General features: G+C 43.9%; 1 protein-coding gene across 1 annotated transcript; it reads left to right on the plus strand.

Moving 5' to 3' along the window:
- Positions 1-27,185, plus strand: BDH2 (3-hydroxybutyrate dehydrogenase 2). The gene is made up of 10 exons (XM_084901926.1): positions 1-94; positions 3,159-3,238; positions 4,113-4,191; positions 5,875-5,971; positions 8,698-8,806; positions 13,499-13,559; positions 14,819-14,932; positions 18,923-18,981; positions 19,547-19,639; positions 27,008-27,185. Exons 2-10 carry the CDS (start codon positions 3,167-3,169, stop codon positions 27,059-27,061), a joined length of 738 nt encoding a protein of 245 aa, XP_084758052.1. The 5' UTR covers positions 1-94; positions 3,159-3,166; the 3' UTR covers positions 27,062-27,185.
- The last annotated feature ends 204 nt before the right edge of the window (positions 27,186-27,389 follow it).

Below are 27,389 nucleotides of genomic sequence, written 5' to 3' on the forward strand. Positions count from 1 at the left end.
GCACCGTTAAGCGCCTGACTTGCTTCTGCACAAAGGTCTCGATTTAATTGCTGGCTGAGTGATCGGAAGGACGCCATCCGTTTGCTGCTCTAACGTAAGATTCCCCAAAGTATTTTAAAAGAAACTTTGGGAAAGGGGGAGGTGGAATTTTTAGATGTTCCTTCTTTTCTGCACATTACCTATATCAGGGTTAATTTTAGCATTTAGATCAGGATAAGGGTGGGTTTTTTAGCGAGTTTGAAACTCTGGTATTTTAGTAAGTTTTTCAAAATAGCCAAAGAAAGGAGGATTTTACAGTGTCTAACGTGAACATTTTTCTTCCTGACTCATAAGAGTTCGTCACAATGCTCTGTTGTGTCTGTGTTCATCGGAAATTAACATTTTGATTCCATTATTTAGAGTAAGAAAGACATCCTGTGTGGTTCTCACTTTGGATGTATTGAAAGTTGCCTCGTTTCACCATTTCAGGCCATGTTTGCACTCATTTTCTTTAAGTCCGTTTTTGTTTGATAGTGCAGATGTGTCTAATAGTGAGCCTTTGGATCCAAAATCTGGCCCCGGAAAGGCAGGGCAGCAGCGAGGGGCCGGCTCTCAGCGGGAGGGAAAGGGCGCTCTGTGTTCAGCAGCTCCAGCCCCTGCCTCTCAGGTGTCACAGGGGAACCTTTGGCTGTGCCCGGGCAGTGCCACGTGTCAGGTGTCACTAATGGCAAGAGTGTGAACTAACAGCTTTGTAACACACCTGCTCCGGATTGGAGCAGGGAACAGATTGTTGGAATCTCTCACTTTCTAAAGTATACATTGACTATAGCTCTTAACTCTTTTCGTGTTTAAAGTGAAAATGTATCACTTGTGTAATAAGGAAAAACAAAAAACAAGTGCAGACTTGTTACTGGGTTACTGGGATCCGGGGTCAGACGGCCCCAGTAACTGACAAGGCCCTGGCTGCGCATGGGGTTTGCAGGATGTGTGGGAGAACCAAGAGAAGAAAAACATGAACCCGGTCTTCCCTGCAATCCGGCCTGGGTTTGAATTCATAGTTTGGAAACACTGGGCAAAGCACAGAATCCCTTGGCAGTGAGTGGATTGGTGGCCAAGCTGGGTCTCATCGCCACCCCTTCTCACAGCCACCTTCTGTCCTCCATGGGATCTTTCTAAAATACATGTCAGATCCTGTCAGTGCCCATGGCCCACAGGAGCAGTCAGCCCCTCATTCCGTAGGGCTTGGACAAAGGCTGAATGAAGGCTTGAAGTGGAAGTGTCCATTGAGTGCAGTCTGAAGTCACGCAGGGCTGAAGAGGACAAGATAAGTTCAAAAAGAAAGGAATAGGTCGTGTGAGTCCTCCAGGCAAGACTAGCTAGCTACCTGTACTTGATCAGGCAAGTAATCGAGCAGACTGTTTCAGTTGGTTATTTATGTACTACTTAAATTGGTTCACTCAGCACCCACCTCGTTCTTCACCACCATCACCACCACCTTTTTGTTTGTTTCTGCCTGGGATGTCTATATGATGCCTTGGATCACAGCCATTCTGTTACTTGGGGTGAGGTGAGAGGCACGCATTAACGACGGCACGGTAAGAGAAGGAACCGGTTCCTGGAAGACGGCCTCATTTAATTAGCATCTGACCCTGAACCACCCCCACCTCATCCCCAGCCACTCCTCTCTCATAAGATCTGCAGTGCCAGCACCGGCCAAATAGCTCATGCACATCTTATTTCCCCTATGTCAGAATGTCTCAGTCCTCCGTTTAAACATTACCGACTGTCTGTTAAAGTGTCACTGCTGCATGCTTAAACTTTCAAAGAGGACCAGCAGTGTTGTGGGCAGAATGCCCACATAGCAGGAGAGTCAGGAGGCCTGAGGTTAGTGCTGGCTCTGCTATTGACCAGCTCCTTGACCTTGAGCAGGCCCAGTCAGGCTCTTGTCTGTAAAGTGAGAGTATTGGATATGATTTGATTTTTCCAGTTCTTATGTTCAATGAGTCTCTGAGGCCAATGGTGGCATCTTTCTTAGGGACAAGGATAAACCTCAGGTGATTGATGTGCAAACCCTGACCAAAGTTTCCAGGAGAGAAAGCAAGGAGCAGCCTGATAGGGAGGGCACGTAGGAAGCTGCCGCAGCGTGTGCAGGGGCAGGGAGAGGGCGGGAAGTAGTCAAGGGAAGGATCTGCTGGGTCCCATCAGAGCCCTCTTCTCAGGTACTGAAGAAATGAAAGGTAGGTACAAGTCCAATGTCTGCCTCAGTTAGCACTTCAGTGGGTTATGCTAAACGTGTTTGATATACACAGCTAGGTATCCTATCTAATAAAAGAGTAATATGCAAATAGTTCGGGCAGCTGCCACACAAGATGGCTGCCCCCATGTGGACACAAGATGGCTGCCACAATATGGCCAGCAGGGGAAGGCAGTTGGGAGGGAACAGGTCTGCAAGGGAAGGCAGTTGTGGGTGATCAGGCCAGCAGGAGAGGGTAGTTGGGAGGGACCAGGCCTGTGAGGGAGGACAGTTGGGGGAGGTCAAGTTTGCAGGGAAGGGCAGCTAGGGGTGACCAGGCTGGCAAAGGAGGGAAGTTGGGGGCGACCTGGCCTGCAGGGAAGGAAAGTTGGAGGGGACCCAGGCCTGCAGGCGAGGGTAGCTGGGGGGACCAGGCCTGCAGGGGAAGGCAATTAGGGGCAATCAGGCTGGCAGGGAAGTGGTTAGAGGGTGATCAGGCAGAAGCAGTTAGGGCAATCAGGAAGGCAGGCAGGCAAGCAGTTGGGAGCCAGTAGTCCTGGATTGTGATAAGGATGTCCAACTGCCTATTTAGGCTCGATCCTGGTAGGACATTCCTATCACAATCCAGGACTGGTAGGATTGGGCCTAAATGGGCAGTTGGACATCCCTCAAAGGGGTCCCAGATTGGAGAGGATGCAGGCTGGGCTGAGGGACACCCTCCCTCATATACGCATTTCATGCTCCAGGCCTCTAGTAGAGTAATAAGCATTCAGATGATGGGCTCTTGGTATGGAGGTGCTGTCTTCAAATTCTTAAAGGTGCACATTGAGCCATTCGTTCTAGATGTTGCTGCTGGCACAGGGCCAGACCCCAGTAACTGACCAAGACCCAGGTAACTGACCATTAGGCCACCAGAACGTGAACTTGACTTTAGATTCCACCACAGGTTCCATTATGGGGCGACTGGATAAGAAAGTCATCATCCTGACAGCAGCTGCTCAGGGGATCGGCCGGGCAGCCGCCATCGTAAGTTTCCGTCTTGTGCTGTTTGCTCCCTAACGGTTGAAGTACTGAATTATGTGGACAGATTCCATGCTTAGCTTCTTCTGCTCTCCTTTTTTTTTTTTTTTTTTTTTTTTTAATGTTTGTGCTTCTATTGTCTAAGGTTACAAAAAGAAAAGTTGCTACTTCTGACCCCGGTCAGATAAGGGAATACCTCATAAGTTTGCTATGTGACATTACAGATAACCTGTGATTCTGGGAAACTTACTCCTCCATCTCGGTTTTGCTGCACCCGGGCCCTAGGGAGCACATAGCTTTCTGAAATCATATCGTTTCAGATAAAGGACACCAGAGTTCATGCTGTCAGGTCACCTCCACCCTCTCGTTTATATCAAACCTCCCACACTATACCCCACTCCTGAGCTAATCACACACTTTTAGCATAATGGCAGCCTGTGGTTTGACATTTATGAAAACAGCGGCGTATGCTTTTGAGAGGAAAGTGTTGAAATAACCCATTTTCCTCTTATTATTTGGAACGTAATAAGAAATTGAATATAATAAGAACATGCTCAGAAATGGAATACAGACTATCAAATCACAGAATCATATTTTGAGAGGTGTTAATAACTGAATCCTAGTTGGTGGGGGGTAACACTGATTTATTTTATATTACAGAGTCAGATGACAAGCACAATATATGTCCAGTTGTCCTAGTTAATGATAAAAATAACAATGGGAAGGGTGAGGTGAGACCAGTTTGATATTCCACCTATTTTATAGGGAAGGGGGGAGACAATGAAAATAAGTTAAAGGAGAAAAGGCCTAATGACTTTTCATTCATGAGAGGAACTTAAGCAAGTACACAAAGCATCTGTTTGTGTATTGTGTCTCCCAGGCTTTTGCAAGAGAAGGTGCCAAAGTCATCGCCACAGATGTCAATGAGTCCAAGCTGCAGGAACTGGAAAAGTACCCAGGTAAGCAAGCCTGCCGCCTGGGCCTGGGATCCGGCGTCTACAGGGATCAGAAAGCAGCCGTGCTCAGGTGTGAAAGAGGATGCCTTAGCCGCGCAGTCCACTGGCCTCCTTTCGGAGCCTGACTCTCTGACCATCAAAGTTCCGTTCTGTGAACCTACAGACAGAAATCTGCACACTTCAATGTATACACGGAACTTTAGATACAGACTTAAAATTGTTTATGTGTCCAACATGTCGAAGGATTCGGGACCTGACAAGAACATTCTGAGTGAAAGTGGAACAGCTGCTAACTTTTTATGACAGCTCGTCACTTCTGGGCCCTCCTTTGCCCGTGGCAGTGCTGTCCCACAGCCACCGAACGTGAGCCACAGGTGCTGTTTTAAGTCTTCTAGTGGCTGCATTTAAAAACTTAAAATGGAACAGTTGAAAGTTCATTTAATAATCTATTTTATTTAACTCGATATAGCTAAAATATCATGTAACATAATCAAAAATTATTAATGTGTTATTTTTATATTCTTTTTTTTCATACTAAATCTTTGAAATCCACGTGTGTTTTACACTTACAGCACATTGCAGCTCAGATTAGCTGCCTTTCAAGTGCTTCAATAGCCACATCTAGCTAGTGGCTTCCATGTGGGAGACAGCTCAGCCCTAAAATCACGGGTCATGATCAGAAACCCAAAGAGAGCACCCAAATTATTTATGTGTATATAAGCCCTTACAGCACCCCAATATCGGAGAACTTCAGTTAGAATTATTCTGAAAGGAATCAGAACAGAAGATTGAAAGAAATCAAAACAGAACGGTTATGTGATCAAACACAAATTAGGTCTTTGAATTATTTAGCTGAATCAGACGACGTTGAAGTATCATTTCAACAGCTCAGAGTAGAGCTATTATGCAGGAAAAGTACAAAGGGGGAAAGGAGTCTTCCTGAAACTCAATTCCATTTTTTCTTTTCTTTGTTCATGTTTTGTTTCCTATATCTAAAAGAGAATAACAAAATAATCCATATATTGTTTTTTAAAAAATACCAATAATGAGTGCCGCTTAAGAGAATGTTTGGATTTCTCTAGTAACTAGTACAGACCCTACACCTGCTCTTTCAAGGCCAGATTCTTTCTCTGGCCTCTCATTTCTTACAGTTTAGGCCAGAAACAAGTCATGATACCTTTGACCAACAGAGTCATTTCAATAAATAATGGAATTGACATAAAAATAAAGTTCACAAATAAAAACAGTCTTTCCCACAACCCTGCCCTTCCTCTCTGCCTCCCCCGCACACACACAATTCAGAATTTCTATTGTAGGGACTCAACCAATGAGGGAAAAAAGGGGCTAACATAGCCGACGTTCAGTTATTACTGCTTGCTTACTGAGAAGCATCTGACGTAGATCACTTATACTTCACTGTAAGTCGTTGCTCAGCAAGCACCTTTATTAATCAATTCAGAGAATGGCGAGACAGGCAGAAAGCCAGGAAAGTGTGTTATTGGGAGGTCCAGTTGGGAAGGACTTGAAGATTTTTACTAATGCGATTCTTAAGACCCTTCTAATGATCAACAATCCTATGATTGTTGGGCAGATACTGCAGCCTTCACACTTCCAAACAGCTGAATCTCCGAGGCTAGATCTTTTTTATGGGTATAGAGAAATGGTGTCTTCTGTTTTATTTTTCAGGTATCCAAACACGGGTCCTTGATGTCACAAAGAAGAAACAAATCGATCAGTTTGCCAATGAAGTCGAGAGAGTTGATGTTCTCTTTAATGTTGCTGGGTAATTCAGAACTTTTTGATTTCGCTCTTCTTACAGGAACTTTCTGTTAGAGAAAGTTCCCTATGACTTTTATTGAAAGAATTTGGATAATATGGCCAAATTATTTATAATGAGCCACAATATAGTCCTTGAAAATATGACCTGATTTTGGACAGAATTTTTATTGCAAGTAAGACAGCTGTAGGCGTTAAAGTGGGTTTGGGCCTAAAAGCCAATTAAGGTCTATTCAAGACAACTGGCACTAATCGAAAGGTACTGACCTTAAAGCTGGTGACAGGCTCACACCAATGGACTTGTCACTGATGTCCCACTAGGATTTATAAAATAAAATGAAAAAGTATTCTAGTTGAGCATCTTTAAAAGTAAGTATGTTGTCCTAACCCCTTTGGCTCAGTGGATAGAGCGTTGGTCTGCAGACTGAAGGGTCCCAGGTTCAATTCCGGTCAAGGGCATGTACCTTGGTTGCGGGCACATCCCCAGTAGGAGGTGGGCAGGAGGCAGCTGACAGATGTTTCTCTCTCATCAATGTTTCTAACTCTATCCCTCTCCCTTCTTCTCTGTAAAAAAAAAAAAAAAAAAAAAAAAAAAAATCAATAAAATATATATTTAAAAAATACAATAAAACTAAGCATGTTATTAGAAATCAAGTACTCAGTGTATTGAAATGCAAGCATTCCCAATTTTTTGACATAGCATTCTAGTAAGTCCTTTATACTATCCTAAGCTCTGTGGTTCTTACTGGGACAATGAACCCCAAGGAAAGAAGTTTCATATTATAATTTTGTATGAAGCACAGAAGGAATTTGTGAAACTGGTTAGGGTGGTCCCAAACTTGCTGAACCACACATGAATGATGAGACTGGAATTGGAGCAGCTACATGTCGATGCAGTGACTTCTAGCACTGTCCTCTCTCATTTGTGACCGTTGCAGTGAATACAATTGAGACTTACACAGAAACTCATTGATACATTCTGAAATTTTACTTTTATGTAGTGGCATATTTGTATCATAGTTTGATAGAATAATCCTAGAACCTTCCTATCTAATAAAGATGGAATATGCAAATTGACTGTAACTCCACAACAAAGATGGTGATGCCTACAGCCAATACGGAGGGAGTATGCAAATTGACGCAACAAGATGAGAGGCTGAAGTTGGCTCCAGGCCAGAGCAAAGGCAGTGCCAGCAGCCAGGGGAAGGAAGGCCTATTCTTGCACGAATCTTCATGCATCAGGCTTCTAGTCTAATATATATTTACTAAAGGCCTGTTGCATGAAGAGATTCATGCAATAGGTCTTCCTTCCCCTGACTGCCCTCACTGGTTTTCCTCTGGCACCCAGGACCCAAGCCTTCACTCTGGCTGTTGCCTTTAGTCTTCACTCTGGGCAGAAGGATACTTCTGTAGTTCCCTCCGTTCCCCTTCCTCCCCCTCATAGCAGTCATCCTGCCCTGCCCGGCCACTCCTTGCCTGCATGTGTGCTGCCCAGAGGCCTGGAGTAGCTAGGGGGAAGGGATGTCGCCTTCTTTGTTAGGTTAATTTGCATACTCACTCCTGATTGGCTGGTGGGTGTAGCAAAGTGATGGTCAATTTGCACGTTTCTCTTTTATTAGTGTAGATGTTTTTTTCCAAACCATGTTTCAGAGCCAGGCAGGGTGGGGAAGAGGGGACCTCAACCTATCCATAGTTTAATCATGTGTTACAATGTATGGAAATTAAGTTAAAGCAGCAGTTTGTGATTATCTATTTTATAAACAACCTGCTCACCCCTCATAAAAGAATATACCCAGAGCCATAAAAAAAAAAAAAAATCAGCTAGAAAAATTAGTTTCTGAGAATTTATTAAACTTTCAGCTAAGTAAGGAGTATTGAGACAGAGCATGTGTTCTTTCTCTCATTCTGCTTACTTGGAAGTACAGTCACACCAATAATATTTTATTAATTACATAATTTTGGTCTAGGGGACAGTGACATCACTTAGGACCCCAGATTTTTACAATGCTTCCTGAAGGAAGTGTGACTTGCAAAAGAGTGATGTTACTTTAAGGTTTTTGGCTTGTTCCACTCTGTCTACTTCATATGTTAGACATAGTGATAATACTTTGCTGCCTGGAGATGTTTTCCTTGCAATTTTGATTTCCCTTGAAATGTTAAATCTGTGCCACCAGGGGGCACTGTTGACCTTGAAAGGGAAGTCAGGGCAGCTGTGATGTTCTCATTTATGTTTGTTTTACATGTTTCCTGTGCTGTGGTATAAAGCCTCTTATGTTTGGTGGCTTCAAACTCTTGCCTTCTTCTAGTAAAAGAAGGATATTGTTTTCAAATATTGTTGGGATACCTGCTAACCTAATGTATGATGTGATAGTATGTTTGATATGTTGAAAATCTTGGTTAAGGAAGGGACAATGGCCTAAGTCAGTGGTCGGCAAACTCATTAGTCAACAGAGCCAAATATCAACAGTACAATGATTGAAATTTCTTTTGAGAGCCAAATTTTTAAAACTTAAACTTCTTCTAATGCCAATTCTTCAAAAGAGACTCACCCAGGCCGTGGTATTTTGTGGAAGAACCACACTCCAGGGGCCAAAGAGCCTCATGTGGCTCGCGAGCTGCAGTTTGCCAATCACGGGTCTAAGTCAATAAATGACAATAAAAATGAAAAGGAAATAGAATAGAAATATTTTTGAAATACTTGATCATTTCCCCCATGTGTAATCACCGTTCCAGTTTTGTGCACCACGGAACCATCCTGGACTGTGAAGAGAAAGACTGGGACTTCTCCATGAACCTCAACGTCCGCAGCATGTACCTGATGATCAAGGCATTTCTTCCCAAAGTAAGGCAATCCAATAGGGGAAGCCCCACTGGATAAGCAGGTCTCCTCATGGGCATCTGGAAAGGACCCCCTCAGTGATAATAGCTGACCTAATGACTAACCTGTATTAAACATTTATATCAAGTCACTTAATATAAGTCAGCTCACCCAGTTCATCCATTCAAGGAATACTAAGCACTTTCTACAAGCCAGGTTCCATTCTAGGTGCAGAAGAGAGCAAGACAAAGCCCCTCTGTAAGGGAAGTCCCCTTTTTGTGTGTGTGGGCTCATGTGGGGCGGGCTAATATGTAATCAAATAAACATACATCATGTGGGTGGTTGTAAGTGCTCTGAGGAAAGAAAAGTGAGGCCCACTTCAGCATCTGGGGAGAGGGTTCCTTGAGGAGGGACAGCAAGGAGGCACACTGGCCAGAACAGTCTGATGAGTGGGCACCAGCTTACCACATCCACTGTGCAGAGATTAAACAGGAGGCTGTGGAACTTGCCTAAAGTCGCATAACTGGCAAGTTGTTAGAACCAGGATTGATTGAAACCCTGGAGGTTAGTCCCCTTCTTGAATTTCAATGTCTAGGCACATGCCCTCAAGATGGATGTACCCCATTGATTTTCTGGACTCTTAATCTGGACTCTTAAGTATTCTGCCAGCACTCCTGTTTTTAGCTAGGCAACAGAGGAACCAGAGAGGTCAGAGACGTTGCATGCTAAGAGACAGTGATCTTCCTACCCTTGAATTCTCCAGCCGTCACAGCTCATCAGCATTCTTAATTTTATTTTACAATCATTAAGTACCTTTTGATAGAAAGCACCACACTAGCTGCTCTGAGGGGAGGGAGGTATAAACATGTAAAGCACTGACTTGAATGAGCTTATAAGTCAATAGTCGCAGATAGCACAGGCTCAGACAATGGAAGGGACTGACTGAGTACAGAACCAGCCCAGGTCAGGATTGTGAGCTGAACCCTCGAGAAAAGCAGAAGAGCCCTTCTCTCCGCCCAGCTGGATTAGATGACGGACATACTGAATGCTGCCCAGCCCAGGGCTGGAGAGAGCTTTTCAGTGACAAAGCAAGGCTGGTACTTTGCTCTGAATATTCAGTCTGATGTCAGGAAGCATCCAGATGGGTTTTAAAGGGAAAAATGGAACAATTAACTTAGTAACAAAGGAATTTTTATAAAATCTACTTGTTGAGATCTTTGGTTGGATCCATGGAATGTTGAACTGGAAAACTTTTTAAAATATATAAATTGCATGTTTTGTTTATTTGGAGTTCAGGATAATCTGTTACTTGGAACTTGCATTATTTTTCGAAGACGTATTGTTAGTGTCAGATGTGGGAGAGAAGCAGAGGCTCTGGTAAAGGGGAAAGCTTAGGGAACAGCTTGCAAGACGGTCACACTATATGGGACTCATTTGTAAAACCAGCCTCCTGTCAGGAAAGCTTTATAAGCATCAGTGAGGGAAGCAGGTGTGAGTGCACTGAAGCTGAACTTTAAACATGTCCATAAGTGTTAACTGAAAATATCAGACACTGACTTGTAAATTAATGAGTTTGTCTATGATTGAAAACACAGCGAGTTTGTATCTACAAAACATTTTAACAATAATCCATATGAGCCAATAACACTCATTTGTTTTAAAAAAAAAAAAAATCCCCAAGAGATATTAATGACTGGGACAGGGAATCAGGAGTCAATGCCACTTACTAAATTTGACCCTGGCCCTGGGCCTCAGAAGACCTCAGGTACTGCCTGAGCTCTGCCCCTAATTCACCATGTGAGCTGGGAGATGGCACTTGCTCCCTTTTAGCATTTATTTATTTATTTATTTATTTATTTATTTATTTATTTACAATATTTATTAATGAGGGTGATAGGCTACCCAATCCCTTCCAGGCCAAATTGTCTAGGACCCTCTGCGTTCATTAACCATGGTGCACGTATACCAGGTTGGAACTTTCCGGGGAGCCCAGGACTGAAGTGTAGGCAGATCTGAAATGTCAGATGGCCAAAACAGGAACACTTGTAGGAAATGTTTGTTCATGGGTAGACAACAGGAAATCATTCCTAAACGAGGATCAGTCAAATGGCAGAGAACAAGTTGAAAATGCTGTAAGGAGGTCAATGCAGAATCCAAGGTCCACTATGGAATGGAAAAGAAAACCCTTGATGGCAAGAATTCTAGTAGGTCTTAGATGTGTGGGGATTTTAACCACTCACTGTATCTTATAGGAGCCCCTACCACATAGAGGTGCTTAGGAAACACTTGTTGGATGAATATGTGTATCTAGGTTGTCAATCCAGGTGGAAGTCAGGCATGGAATCACTGAAGATCCAAAAGCCAGCATCTGCCTAATTTAGGAGCTGAGCTCTGGTCAGTGGGAACAGGAGGGCTGGGTCAGAGTAGGATAAAGCTAGAGGGAATCTTTAGAGATCTTTCCAGCCCCTGCTTGAGTTTCAGAGACATCAGTCCTATGTGGCATTACTATGTACCAGGCACTTCTCTTTATAGTCATCCTTGCCAGAGAGGACGGTTGCATGGGGTGCCAGGAAGAGCATTCACACAATGACAGCAGGTACCAAGCTGGTGCTAAGAAGGCAGAGCAAAGGAGGCAAGAACTATGGGCTCTAGGATCAGCAGAGAAACCTGGGTTGAATGGATAGTAATGGTGACAGAGGGTGGCCCACCATCTCCTAAAGTTTGGCCCAAGTTATTATTGCATTTCAGGAAATGGGAGAGTGAAATTGCTTAATAGCCCATCTTTATGTATTAAACGGGGCTATATGTATTCTATATGCATTTAAAATGGGTTCTGTAAGACAACCATAGCTCAGTAAAACTGGAACATATGAATAAATAAAAATGGGTTGCGCTATTTGCTGAATTTGATGAGAAGGAATAATTGTAAGGCTTGGTTTCCAGCATGACTATGTTGCACTAACTGTCCAGGGGTGTCCCGAGGACCCCGTTTCACTATGATATTCTTTATTATGGAAGTTTTTCCCCTATCGTACACTTCAATCTCTCCTGTGTCCTGTCAGTCCATCCAGCACAATGCTTAGGGTTGTTTTAGAATCTCCTTTTACATACAATTAGTAGCTAAGTATCAAAATAGGAAGTAAGAACACCGTAGTAGAAGCGTATACTCTTGCAGCCTCACCCCTGGATCCATCCAGTCATTTACCTTCTCCAGTCCTCTTTGTCTGAAAGCTGCTGGGGAAACTCACCCTAATAGAAACTTTTCACTGATTTTCATGATATAGGACATACTGGTTTTTTCTCCTGTTCTCTAGTTGGTTCTTCCATTTCCCCCGACAGTTATGGTAACTCTTTACCCCACTCTTGCCCACCATCTCCCCTGGTTCTTTGTGGCCATTTTCGTGGCCTCTGCTTTCAGTGAGAAGTTAGTGCCCAGGAGGCAGAAATTCTCCCCACCTCTTGCTTCTTCCCCCGAAACATACATGGGCACCATGCCCTTGCACATACATGTATTATCTTGAAAACATACTCACATATGATATAATACATAAAGTTCATTTGAAAACGTTGTAACTCATAGCAGCTTATTTCATTAGATATTTCCATTAGGTCTGGGGCAGAGCACAGTAATCTGCACTTTATTTTGATTCATCAAAATGTATTGACGGACTATGGTGTACTCTGTCTAGAAGGACAGGACAGCTAGAGACCGTCCTCCCTCTGAGTTCACTCGTTAGTGGAGGAATTCCGAGGGAGGGGGTCTTCACAGCTCCAAGTGGGGAGGCAGCCCTCATTGCACGTAACCATTTACCAAGTTCTGCCCTTGCTGCCTCAGCTACCTCTTACCCACTGACAGCTCTGTATCTCTGCTTTATCCCTTTCCTGAAACGCTACCTATGCTTCCAGGATACCAGTCATCTCCATAAACCCCCACGTCTGAACATGCCTCTCCTCTGCACTAAATCTTCCTTCTCACCACAGCTGTGCCTTCAGGGTAAAGTCCAAATTCCTACATTCAACCCCACAAGACCCCTGAACCTCACTGCTCCCAGCTCCTCGATGGAGCCTTTCTGCACAGCGTTCTCTCTCCTTCAAACACCGTTCTCTTTGATCTTTCTGACTAACACTGGTTTTCAAAAATCAACTCACATAATTCTTCCTCAAGAGCCTCTTCCGGGTGTCCAGCCCCTGGATTGCTCCCTTCCCTCCCCCTCCCCCTTCTCTGTGAAGGTTGCTGCTGTCCTGGGTGCTGATTAAATCAGCCTTTCCAAGCAGACTGGCAGCTGTCTGCAGGCAGGACTGTCATTGACATTTGCATCTTCTAGACCTAACGCCATGCCCGACCACAGTTAGGTATTCAACAGATACTGTGGTGAATGAAGGCGAGAGCTTTCCAACATCAGGACACACAGTACGGATCACCATTCTTTTCCTTCCATTCAGCTCAATTCATTCTTGGTCTGGCTGATGCTCTTGTGCCTCCGCAAGGGGGTGGGAAATCCCCCTGGGAACTGTCCCCGCCAGCCAGCGGCTGTAGCACAGGCTGTCAACTCCCAGCAGTGATTGGGTCAGACTCTTAAAGAGTGCTGAACTGCACTTAGTGTTAATAGCTAATAAGATGGATCTCCAAATCCTAAGTAAATGCACATCTTCTAAAGAGGCAGTATTTTTAGCCTGCGGAGTAGCATTTTTTAAAAATTTGTTTTGCTTTGGCAGATGCTTGCTCAGAAATCTGGCAACATTATCAACATGTCCTCTGTGGCTTCCAGCATCAAAGGTAGGTCTGTCTCCTGAGGTCATAATGCACAAAGCCCCTCACCTCCCTTCGCTAAGGGGAGGAACCTAGCAAAACCCATAAAAGCCACACGTCACTTCAAAACTGCCTTTAACATTGGTCCTAAGTTCCTTAATTTCCAGTCCCTTTGCCTTAGATGTGAACCAGTCATAAAATTAAACTTTTTGTTGTTGTTGTGCCCTCCTTTTATTTTTTATAATGGGAAATCCGGAGAGGGAAGAAGGAAATCAAGAGGGAGAAGGAAGCATTTCCTCATTTAATTAATCCAAAAAGATGTGTTGTCTTGACCAGCTGGCTCAGTTGGTCAGAGCGTCATCCTTTGCACCGAGAGGTTGCGGATTCGATTCCCGGTCAGGGTGCTTATGGAAGGCAGCCGATCGATGTTTCTCTCCCACATCAATGTTTCTCTCCCTTCCGCTCTAAAACAGTGGTTCTCAACCTTTCTAATGCCGTGACCCTTTAATACAGTTCCTCATGTTGTGGTGACCCCCAACCATAAAATTATTTTTGTTGCTACTTCATAACTGTAGTTTTGCTATTTTTATGAATCGTCATGTAAATATCTATGTTTTCTGATGGTCTTAGGTGACCCTGCTAGCGGTTCTCAACCCACAGGTTGAGGAGCTGTATTAAAGGGTCTTCCACAGTGTGAGAGGATTGTAACAGAGCTTTGTGCAAAGTGCTGTGCCATCACTAGGGAGCTAACTGCCTGTGGATATGAGGAGGGATTCGTGGGGACAGCTGATCTGGGCCCTGAATGAAGAGTCAAGTTGAACAGCAGGATTGCAGAGCAAGCTGGGAATAAGGCCACAGTCTGGCCCAGACGGGTTTGCAGGTTTAAAGTGAAATAGCTGCTGCTGAGATAGCACACCTTAAACCTACACCAGAGAGGAATGCAAAGACATGCCTGGGCCTCTTGGTTTGGTTTTGTTTTCTTTACCCTGACTCTCTTTTGGAATCTGCCAAAGGGGTCTACCAACTGATGATGAGCAACGAAGACCACTCTAGTCACTTAAGTGCAGCTTGTCAACACCTAAGTCTCAGTTGAATTGTGCCAATAAAGATGGTACTTTCCCACTTTCAGAAACTAGCCCTATTAAGGGGGAAAAAACTGATAATTTTTTAAAAGGGTGGGGTGAGGGGAGCATGGCCATGGCTGCTGGGGACACTTATTTGTGCTCCGTTTCTGAAGGAGGCTGTGTTTTTCATTCCTTCCATTGCTGAGCCCTCTCTTCCCCCAGGAGTTGTGAACAGATGTGTGTATAGCACCACCAAGGCCGCTGTGATCGGCCTCACGAAGGCCGTGGCTGCAGACTTCATCCAGCAGGGTGTCCGGTGCAACTGTGTGTGTCCAGGTGAGTCCCACACTGAGGGCCGTGAGCCTGTCCTGTCTGACCTCCCGGCTGCCACTGTGCGAGATATCTACATACGCTGTTCACTCCATGTTTTATTGTCTCCTGTCATCAGGAAACGTTCAAAAGGAAAGGGCTGGGCTTGTTAAGACAATTGGGAATGAGAGGCTAAGTCGTTAGGAATAAGCCACAGAGGCAAAGGGTTTAATGTTATTTATGTTTTTCGGGCAACTCCAAACCACGTGGTGAGAGACAGCCCTGGCCAGGGCATGGTATCTTGGAAGCAGACCAGGGGTGACCTTGTCAGGGCAAAGAGGAAAAGTAGACCTTACTGACGGGACAGCGGGAAGGAGGGGAGAAGAGCCTCCCAGAAGGCAGGGGTTCTAGGAACCTCCTGGATGGCCCTAAGTGAACAGCGTCCTTTAGGCTGTAACAGGGGCCAGCAAAATGATGGCCTGCAGACCAAATCTGGCCACCACCTGCTTTATAGAAACGGATTAATGGGAGCACATCCACAGCCTGCGTACGTGTTGGCTAGGACTGCTCCCGCACTATAGGCAGAGTTGGATAGTTAAAGCACACCAAAGGTTTCTCAAAGCTCAAACTATCCCCTGTCTGGCTTTTCACCAGAAAGTATGCTGACTTTCCTATGCAGGAAAGGGGAAAGGCGAAACTCATTATTAGTAGAAACAACATTCCATTTGTCCAAACAAAAGCATTGGGTAACTTATTTCTTGATTAAAAAAAAAAAAAAAAAAAACTTCCCCTTCTTAATGACCTCGGGAGTTTGGGTTAAGTAGCTATGCCCTTGCACTGGGCTCCACCTACCCCAAATGAATGCAAGGTGCCTGAGAACAGGTATTAACTTCCTCTCTAGAAAGCAACTAAATAATGCCTGTCCAGGATCAGAGTAGTTCACAATGATTACTGAGGAGCTGGGGGGAAGTGTAATTTCACAGTTACCTGTGGGACCTTTTAAAAATCTGAAGGGCCTGCTGGAATTTGGGGTGTGATGGGGAAACTGTGTGTATGGTACAGACGTACCTTGGAGGTATCATGGATTCAGTTCCAGACCACCGCAATAAAGCAAGTACCTCAATAAAGCTAGTATCGCAATAAAGCAAGTCATAATCTTTTTGCTGGCAAAAGGTCTTGTGCTCAATTTATAATAGGCTCAATGGGTGTGAAACACAATAAGGGGAAACACAATAAAATAAGGTATGCCTGTGATTGGAAAGCCCCACAGGAGATTCTGACGTAATCCATCAGGGTCTCCCCTCAGGTTGAAATCCACTGACTTATTAGTTAAGGAGGGAAAACTACTATTCTGTTTACCCGAAAATAAGACAGTGTCTTATATTAATTTTTTCTCCCAAAGTTGCGCTAGGTCTTATTTTCAGGGATGTCTTATCTTTCCATGTGCTAGGTCTTATTTTTGAAGGATGTCTTATTTTTGGGGAAACACGGTAAGTACCCTGCAAACTACAGAATTTCCATGATTGCAGTGTTCTGCTTGATTTTTCTTAGAATAGAAAAGTAAACATAACTCTGGCCAGTCGCTCAGTGGTTAGAGCATCAGCTCATGGACTAAAGGGTCACAGGTGCAATTCCTGGTCAAGGGCACATACCTAAGTTGCACATTTGATCCCCAGCCCCAGTCAGGGTGCATTCGGGAGGCAACTAATCAAAGTGTCTCTCTTGCGTCAAAGTTTTTCTCTCTCTATCCCTTCCACTCTCTCTAGGAATCAATGGGGAAAAAATATCCTCTGATAAGGATTAAAAAAAAAAAAAAAAAGGCCGAAACCAGTTTGGCTCAGTGGTAGAGCGTCGGTCTGCGGACTGAAGGGTCCCGGGTTCAATTCCGGGTGGGGGCATGTATGTTGGTTGCGGGCACATCCCCAGAGAGGGGTGTGCATGAGGCAGCTGATCGGTGTTTCTCTCTCATCGATGTTTCTGGCTCTCTATCTCTCTCCCTTCCTCTCTGTAAAAAAAATCAATAAAATATATATATATATATATATTTTTAAAAAGGTAAACATAGGTAACACTAAGAAAAGGAGGATATAGGTGAGACAATTTTAACACATACTGGTGAAACTTAGGTATAGCTATTCTCAGGGCTATTTACCCAATGGAATAAATGGCAAAATGATTTGGAAAATGTGGTTGTTTTAGCAGATGGACTTTTCAGGAGACTGGAAAATATGTTACCAAACTTTCTGGAACAAGGAACCAGCCATGACTCACCGAGCCGGTCACGGGAGAAAACCTGACTAGGAATGGTTGTGTCTGGGATGACCCTGGTGGTTGTACAGTCACAGCACTTCAACTGCGGACTTGTGTAGACTGTGGCATGGGTGGTGGTCTGTGCCATGGACACAGCAGAATCCAGTGGCAATGAATTAGGATCAGAGTTTAGGTCATGTGAAGGCGTAAGCTTGCTCCACAGTTTTCGTGCAATAGCCAACATACCAGCCACAGGTAGGGTCTGGCGCTCATTTGCCTCAGTGAAGGGAAGTGGCTAAAGCTGTAAGGATTTTGAAGAGAGTGTACAGGGAACGTGTTAGGGGCCTTGAGCACACTGCCGGTAGAATGTTGTACTGTGAGGAGGCTGTTGGTAAGGGAGGTGAGGGAAACACTCTTGGAAACTGATACAAAGTATGTGGCTTCACAAAGTTTATCAACACTATTCCCTGCATTACCATGAGGTAGAAAACATCCCTCATGAACTGGGTGATCTAGCAAAGGCAATTTCCACCCAGAATGTTCAAAAGAGTCACCCACCTACAGTAAGATGTGAGGGGAGAGAGAAGCTAAAGGAAGAAGGGCTGGACAAAAAAAAAAAAAAAAAAGAGAGCCAGGATTTGCGGATTCTGAAGATTCCTAGCCTCTCCAGAGAAATAGCAAATAATGAGAAATTAAGAAATGGTTTCCAAGCAAACATCAAACCTGTGGCATTCCCAGGAGCATGGTCTAAAGACAGAGCTGCAGACATGACTATAAAAGTCACTTATGACCTAGAAAGGTCATGTGGTCCCCTTGAGTACTCTCAGTCAGAAGAAGAAAAAACAGCCTCTCAAGAGAACTGCCAGACTGTGTAAGAACAAAAAATCTGGAAGCATGCTCTAAGTGGGATCTAAAACATTTTTTTAAAATATATTTTATTGATTTTGCAGAGAGGAAGGGAGAGAGATAGAGAGTTAGAAAATGATGAGAGAGAGTCACCGACCAGCTACCTCTTGCACACCCCCTAGTGGGGATGTGCCCGCAACCAAGGTACATGCCCTTGACTGGAATCGAACCCGGGACCTTTCAGTCCCCAAGCCGACACTCTATCCATTGAGCCAAACTGGTTTTGGCTAAAACATTTAGTGTCATTCATTTTTTTAAGCGAAATAATTTCAAATTACATTTTTCATGAGAGTGCTTAAAAAGAGGAATTTGAAACCAATGAAAATAGGCAAGAGAATGAGGAAAATGTAGAACCGCCTAAGTTACGGGGGACGATGACAGCACTGCCTTGGCCCCGCGGTCCCCGGCGTGAACCGAACAGCTGGGGTGGTTTGAGGGCTTCAGGCGGCCTGGGTCCTCATGCTGGGAAAGCACTTCCATGATGGTGTCCACACCTCAGGACGGTTGTGAGGATTAACTGAGATAATACACGTAAAAGTGCTTAAAATCCATAATGGATCATGTTAACCTCCTGTGACTAAAATCTAGATCTTGGGAATGCTGGGTGTTTCACCCAGAGTCCCTGCCTGATGTCACCAAGATATAGTCTGTATTTTAAAAAGTCATAGATATGTCACTACAGAAGTTATAAGCGTCCTACATAACAGGGCTGGCTGGTAGACATGAAATTGTCATTCTGAGTAGTGGAGAAGGCTTTCATTGATTGTCCTATTATATGGAAAGGGAGTTCAAAGTGTCAGGTTTTTGTTTTGTTTTTCAGTTAAAAGAAACTAACCACATTGAATGTCCTGTTTGATTTAGGAACTGTCGATACCCCATCTCTGCAAGAAAGAATACAAGCCCGACCAAATCCTGAAGAGGTATATCTACTCTCCTAAATGTGTTTAAGTCTTCCCGTGAGAAAATGCCCTCTTCCTTACCTAGAGTAGACAAATTTGTAGAAGCAGAAAGTAGAATGGTGGTTGCTAGGGGGGACAGGGGAGACTGAGGGTGTGGGCATGGGGAGTTGCTGTGTACTGGGTACAGAGTTTCAGTTCTGCAAGATGAAAAGAGCTCTGGAGATAGGTCGCACGACAGTGTGAATGTCCCTACTGAACGGTAATGGTGAAGATGGCAAATATCCCACTAAGTGTATTTTACTACCGCTTTAAAAAAAGCTTCCTTCATTAATATGAACTTTTCGATCTGTCACGGAGTCTGTAGGATAACAAAATAGTTTGAGTAGCTAGGAAGTCGCCATAGCCCTGCTTGGCCTGCTTTAGTCCACAATTAGTGATATTCTCACATATTATGCATCATACATGATGCAGGCTCCAAGCCAGTGGTATGTCTAGATTCAGCTTGCCTTTGATTGCCAGGAGGAATTGCAGGTGAGTTCCCACTTCAGCTCCGGTCACTGACGTCTGGCATGGTTTCTGGCCACAGGCACTGAGCGACTTTCTGAAGAGACAGAAGACTGGAAGGTTTGCAACTGCCGAAGAAATAGCCCTGCTGTGTGTGTACTTGGCTTCTGATGAAGTAAGCACTGCTCTTCGCAAGGGGTTCATTATCTTAATCGTATTTGGCCAATATTTGCTAAAAAGAAAAATATTATGTCTTTGGGAGCAATGGACATACACACGCTAAGATGCTGCGGTTACTGAATAGGGATCCGTTCTGGTTCAATTTGCTCAAAGGAAGGCCACTTTGATCTGAGCTGCGAATTTTCCTCATTCAGCTTTACATGTTACTAAATCTTATAGTAATTGAAATAGAGGAGTGAAGAAAAGAATTGCTCAACTTCAAACAGACAGCTGCTTTCAAAAATTGCAGTTGGGGAAACCCTGGTTAAGTGTGAGTCAAACAAATGAGCCTCCAAAATTCTGAGCGCTTGAGGTGAAGCAGGGAGGAGGTCCATCAGATTTAATTGAATGTGGCAAGCACAAAATTGGGGATTTTAGTGTTACCGGTGCCTTTATTTAGCAGACTCTTCCTGGCTCTCTTTTCCTATGAATTCATACTTGTTATCTGTATGGAAGTTCCTAATTCTGTCTCCTTCCACTTCGTACCTACTTAGGAACCAGTTTCTGCTTTAACAGCTATTGTCTGTTTTTAAGTGGCATCCTACTGCAAAAGCAGAAACTATATTTACAAGGTGTAGGGCACAGGAACATCCCTCTCTGTCTTACGGCTTTGAATGTTACATGACCAAGGCACTACAATGTATGAAAAGAGACTAGGATTGCCCTGACCAGTTTGGTTCAGTGGATAGAGCGTCGGCCTGCGGACTGAAGGGTCCCAGGTTCCATTCCGGTCAAGGGCATGTACCTTGGTTGCGGGCACATCCCCAGTAGGGGGTGTGCAGGAGGCAACTAATCGATGTTTCTCTCTCATCAATATTTCTAGCTCTCTAGCCCTCTCCCTTCCTCTCTGTAAAAAATTTATATTTAAAAAAAAAAAAAAAAAAAAGAGAGAGAGAGAGAGAAACAGGGATAAGGAAGTGCATGGGCAGGAGTGAGGAGGTGTGTTACTCATCAGTTAGTTCCTCTTTACAGGAGCGTGGTGTGGCATACCAGATGGTTGGTGAATATGACCAATACAGGATTTGAATCTGACCAATACAGGTGACAGAGCAGTTACTACTTCTTAGAACTACTTGGGGAACTTGCTAGACGAAATACTAATGAAGCATGTATGTTGGCCTTGGTGATTTCCCTGAATGCATGTCTTCGGAAGAGCCCATATGATTTGGGGGTACAACTGATGAGTTAGGTTGCCCTTGTTTATCCAGAGTTTAGGTTACCACATATTTGGAAATGTTCTGGCTTGAAACGTGCAACAAAAGGACCTTTAGCCTCTTAAAGGGGCCCAGAGGAGTGCGGATGTGTTACAGAGAGCTTGCCTTATAAAAACCTTGGGGAAGGAGGGCATCATTTTTTGATAAAGTGATTAGTATCCCTCCTAGTTTATCTACATGATATGATCAGTTTTCATGGAATAGACTTTAAAAATTTCTGTACTCGTGTCTTTTCTTCTTCCCTCTTCCATTGTCTTAGGCTTTCGATAAATTTAAAACTAAGAACACAGATTTTAATCTTTATTATCTATGTTTAAGTTGAAAGATATTTTTTAAACCTCTACCATAAGAAATCATTTTACCTTTCATAATTTGGAAAGTAAAAAATTCTGTCAGAAAAAAAAAAATTATTTGTTTTAACTCCTTTAGCACAGATTTGTATCTAAAACTAGCATCAAACTTTTTCATAGTTTAATAGATTATAATAATTCAGTATCTTCATTCAAATTTTTCAAATATATTTAGTCTGCTTCAGTTCCTGGAATTGCCTTTGGTCAACAAAACTATGTTACAGAAAACCGGAGAAGAACCAAGCAATTCTTAGAGAGATGGAGTTACATTTATTACACGCAGGTCCAGAGGAAAATGTCACGATTGAACCGTAGTGTGCCCCATAGGGCTAGGAAGCCAAGCCATCCAGCTGCCATCCGGGCTGCCTGCAGTATCTGCTCAGTTAGGTGAATCCCTCACCTGCAGCGACTCCACCTGGGCCCACACCCTAGATTTTAAGGCCCATCTCAGGAGCCTTCCTACTTGTCGAGGGGATTCCGAAAGGACGCAGAGGTGTCCTTATTGCTCCCCTTCTATTCTGGCCAACCGCCAGTGATGGCAGGGCATGGGCTTGACGCTCCAGCGCCAGCCATTTTCAGGGCTCCCAAGCAGGATACCAGGCTTTTCCTTGGCACACTTATTGGCTTCAAGTCTTCAGAGTTTAGACAGGGCTCTTTGAAACGTGACACTCCAGTCAAAGTTTCCGGTCAATATAACCACTATTAGAAACCGGTCTTACTGAGTTTATGCAGAGAAATGTATTGTTGTGATTTATTAAGCATTGCCAAATTTCAGAGAAATTATATAAGGAGAAAAATATACTGACCTGCTTTAAGATATTCTGATTTTCCTTGTCAGTCCTTTCTGTGGATTCTTCAGAGTAATGTAACTGTCTTCAAATAACAAGGAGAAATTCAAAACGTGTCTATATTCAAGTAGACAATTATAGCTGTCCTTGTAGTAGGGTTCCCCCTACTTGACCTGCCCTTAAAATTTCATATGGTCTCTGGGAGGGGTGACATGCTCTCAGAGAAAGGACTAAGGGAGCTTTATTGCTTTACAGGGTCTCACATGTCACAGGACCTCCCGGGGTCTGTAATTCCTGTAACAAAGGGCTGGTACTCACCACTTCCCTCAGTTCTAAACAGCCTTCCCCAGTTTCCTAAAGTTGAGGTTTGTGCCACACCTGACATGGGCATGGTCACACAGGCCTGCAAAGACAGTATACAGGCTGCCAACTGTCTTCTAATAGAGACCAAAACCAGAAGGGTATTTTCCTTGCCCATTTGGGCACCTGCCCTTTCAAATCTGTAGGGTTAATGTAACACAATGAAGTACAGTATTGGCGCTGTGGCCACCTCAGGTAGCCAAATCTTCTGCTAACATATATGACACATGGTAGGGCTATACAAATATCTTAGGGAGATGACTAAAGTCTATTTTTGTCCTTCCCACACAAAGCAAAATTGTTCTTGTCTTTCTGGAGTCATGTCCATAAGATGCAGGCATCATCTAAATCTATTATGCAGTGTTCTGCAGGCCACTGTCAGGGCTGTGCATGGTGGCCAGTTCTTCTTTCTAGCCACAAACACAGCCTGTCTGATTTCCTTAAAATTTATTCTGGTGTGGGAGAAGGTTGTTTTGCTATAAACAGGCAGTTTAACCTCTACATATCTGGGCTTGGACATCTGCCTAGAAAGCTGTAATTTATAAGTTGTGGCCTTAGGTCCTTCCAACCCAACAGGGTCTCTGCCATCCTCAGTCAGACTCCTCCTCTCTTGGAGAATCTCAAAGTCCTGAAGGCTCCCTGGTCAAGGGAGAGTGCCTTTCCTTTGCTCTTTGACTTTAAGCTGTCAGTCCAAAGCAGCCAGAGTTGCAGTTAGAAACAGCTTTGCATATTGCCAAGCGCCCCTGTGGCAGTGGCTTGGGTATTAGGCCCCTTGTCTTTCCGCCAGTGGCAGAGCAGCGACCAGGCCTCTCCCAAGGGAGTGCACTGGAAGGGGATCTCAGCCCCTCCTCTTCTAGCAGCAACAGGTAGCAAACCCTTTCAGTACATTTGCAGACAGGGAGCTTTCACTAGCTCTATCTGCTGCTTTTACAGATCCCGGGCCTGATGTTCTATTCCTGGGGCTGCTGGAAGGCCAGTGGCAGTCACTGGCTTCTGGTTTAACTGCTGCAGCCAGCAAGCCAAAGGCCTACGTCTTGTATTGCTTGTTGTAAAACACTCATTACTCACTGGGCAGCAGCGGGGTAGCTCTAATGTCAGGTAAATGTCTGCTGACCCCCGCTTTTCTCACTGCTGCTGCTTCTTCCAGGGCCACTGAAGGCAGCTCAGGCATTCTGCCCCCCTTACCTCCTTCTTTCACCTGGCTCTCACAGGCTGAGTCTGCCTAGCAGCCAGTTTTAAATCACCAGGGCAGCTAGTTTAATTATGCTTGCAGAAAACTTGCGACCTTGAATCTAGTGAAGTTCTGATAAGACACCTGGACCATACCCCTATGCCAGCAGAGTGGTCTGCAGCCAGTAAAAATCAACAAAAACCTATCTCTCCCTGCTTCATAATTAACAGCCAACCCCCCTACCCTTCACCCCCCCACACACACACACACACAGACACACACACACACACACACTGCTTTTTCTGCATTAACCATTTACCTTGTCCTGAAACAAGTCAAATGGTCTGAGATCCTGTATATTTAGGCTTTTTACATTTAAGGATACTTTTTTCTTTCTGTAACCATTGTTTTCCCTCGTGGATTTTTACTCTAAGCCCCTAAACTCCTAGAGGATCTTAAATCTTTATCTTTTACTACTCCTGATTTCTCCAACCATTCCCGTTCCCAGTCCCGTTGCTTGTCCCCTTTCCTATTATGACTCAGAAGAAGACAATTCCTACAGAGGGGAGAAATAGAAACAGTGGGAGTTTCGGAGAAAACTATGGACTACTGCTATAGTAATCCTCCCTCCCGGAGGCTGGGGTCTGACCTGTGGGAAAAAATGACTCTTCTTCAGCCTGGAAAGATAGAGGAGGGGGATAAGGGTGTGCAGGGAGATTTCTTGTGAACTGAAAGCCTGGAGGACCTCCTGAAAGAAAAGATCTTTAATCCAGTTACAGGTGCTATTAGAGGAAGGAAAAGACCAGGTTATGTCCTCTATGAGGATCCTAATAACTGAAAACAGTAAGTTAAACAAAACACACAGCCAGGGTTAAAGGGATCCATAGACAGTTAATAACAACTTCAGCCTTAGTTCCCCTCAGGGGGCTCACGTTGGACTATGATGTCACAGGCAGGGACAGGGCCCGTAAATCTCTCCGCCCTGCAGAGCTGTAAGCTATGTCCCTGGAAGTCTCCAACCACCAAAAGAGATAAGAAAACCATAAATAAAAAGTTCTTTGTTCTTGGAAATGTCACAAATTTATACCTTTAAATTAACCCTAGGACTTTAAAATTTCAATTTAATACAGCAAATTCACAAATCAGAGCAAACTGAAACCCTTACTTATACAGACATAGAGAGAAATTTTTATTAGCTAAATGGGCTGATTTCCTCCTACTGTGATAGAGAGCAAACATCTCTGAGAAAAATAATTCAGCAGAGCTGCTTAAGATGTTTACAGACCATCACAGCAGGTCCCGCCCTATCTTTAAACAATTAAACAATAGAAAGAGATAACAAATTCTCTATGTGTACAGCCAAAAGGCACAAAGTGGCTTTCGTTTCACACAGACCAGTTAATGAGCAGATAATTATGCCAAGATAGACAAACATCCATATTCACACTCTCTCAGTAGATTAGCCCAGACTGGAGCTCAGCAGATAAACAAAACAATGGCACTCCCAGCACCCAGAACAGAATTTTTGACCAACATCTTGGTGAGAACATACCGGAGGAGTAAAGACTGCATCCAGTCCCCCTTCTGGGTAGCAAATTGGCTAGTCCCACACAAACAAACAGCAGAGTGAACTCATAATTCCTTCAGTCACTTCCAGAGCCCCACATTTATATACTAGCTAGTTCGAGTTTTTTACTTCTACCAGATATTTACTCAGAGATTAAACAACCCACCTGATTCCTGATTAATTTGCCTGAGGAAGCCGTATGGCTTCTGGGGAGGTGACCAAGCTCCCCCTTCCACTCACTTGGAGTGGGCTGAACCGACTGGGCCCCTACCTTACCGATTCTGTTGACAGGTCCAGAAGTGTCTGTCCACTCTCCAGATGCAGGCTGGGTCCTGGGCTGAGGTCTGAGAGCGCCCAGAATTGAACTGGGGGACTAAATCAGCAGAGCGGACCTCCTGGAGGCCTATCCGGCTCCCCCAGGCCCCAAACCTGGCCCATTCACCGGAGGCCGAAAGGCCAAGCACAGTTGTTCGCTGGTTCAGGGAACCAGTAATGTTACAGAAAACCGGAAAAGAACCAAGCAATACTTAGAAAGATGGAGTTACATTTATTACACGCAGGTCCAGAGGAAAATGTCTCTCAAATTCTGGGCCCCAACATGGATTTATATGTTTTTACCTTCTTTGTCTCCCAAATATGGGGTGTTTCCGCCCCCCTTTGCAAGTTCTTAAAGAGCCCCTATGTGCTGGAGCCTTGAGATCTCAACCAAAGGCCTGGCCTGGTGTCAGTACTGGTAATTTCATCCAGGGAAGGTTTAATGGTCTCTCTGAAGTCGGAGTAGTCTTATTCTCCTTATTATTTAAGCAGGCAAGCATTTACAGAAGCCAAATAGCAGGGTTAACATTTCAAGCAGCAGTTTTTATATAAGATGGATGCTTCAATACAATATCTTTTAAAAAAATTTTTGGTTTGGTAATTGGCATGACCACTTTATGACCGACATACCTGATTATATTCAAAAGTTTATCAATGGCACAAAATTCAGCTCATTTAGAATAGTTCTGAGTTTCAAAATGCAAATGTAATGTTCTAGCCTAGACTTTATCCTAATTTCAGGAATGACTATATGTCACCGAACTTTTATTTTTGTTTTTGTTAATCCTCACTCAAGTATATTTTCCCCATTGATTTTTATTTTATTTTATTTTTTTTTAATATATTTTATTGATTTTGTACAGAGAGGAAGGGAGAGAGATAGCAAGTTAGAAACATCGATGAGAGAGAGTCATCGATCAGCTGCCTCTTGCACACCCCCCACTGGGGATGTGCCCGCAACCAAGGTACATGCCCTTGACCGGAATCGAACCCGGGACCCTTCAGTCCCCAAGCCGACGCTCTATCCACTGAGCCAAACCGGTTTTGGCCCCCATTGATTTTTAGAGAGAGAGGGAAGGAGAGAGGGAGATGGGAGAGAGAAAAAAACAGACAGACAGACAGACATCAATGTGAGAAAGATACATTGGTTGATTGCCTCCCGCACATGCCTCTGACTGGAGCTGGGGATCAAATCTGTAACTCTTGACTGAGATTCAAACCTGTAATCCTTTAGTGCTTGGGCCAACACTCCAACCACTGAGGAATACCAGCCAGGGCTACCACCTAACTTAATTTTCTGATTGTGAGACCAAACACCTCATAGACATGCTTAGAATATGACATATGTTGAAATATGAGCCAGAGGCCAGACCACAAGAACACAGCAATGTTAAATCATCCCAAAATTTAATTCAGACTTTCGTGAATTCTCTTTGTTGAGTGCTCCCTTTACTCTGAGAGTAAATTGTTTAGCTACATCAGTCATAGATGAATTTGGAAAAACGCCACCTGTGTGGAACCTGGTTAATTGTTCTGTCTCCGTGTGTTCGTCCCTGCAGTCTGCCTACGTAACAGGTAACCCCGTCATCATCGATGGAGGCTGGAGCCTGTGACTTCAGGCTCTCCTTGCTGGGAGGAGGCCCTTCCTGTCCACTGTGAACCTGGTTCTGAAGAAGACTCACCCATCACATCTTTCTTGTTAATGGCACAGGAATGAAAATAAGGCCTTCGTAATGATATCATTGTTTGTATGGCTGGTTCTTTAAATATGTTAATTGCTCTAATCTCTTCTACATTCCATTGTAGATGACATCAAAGATAAGGAACTCACTACAAATGGTTTTAACAATAAACCCCAATTTCTAAGCATTTAAAGTAAAATGTGAATATGAAGAAAAAAGGAAAGTTGTTTTTTTGTTCTTGTTTTTTAAGAAAAAGTAT

The sequence above is a fragment of the Pipistrellus hanaki genome, assembly GCF_964339955.1.
Source record: "Pipistrellus hanaki genome assembly, chromosome: 1".
Lineage (NCBI taxonomy): Eukaryota > Metazoa > Chordata > Mammalia > Chiroptera > Vespertilionidae > Pipistrellus > Pipistrellus hanaki.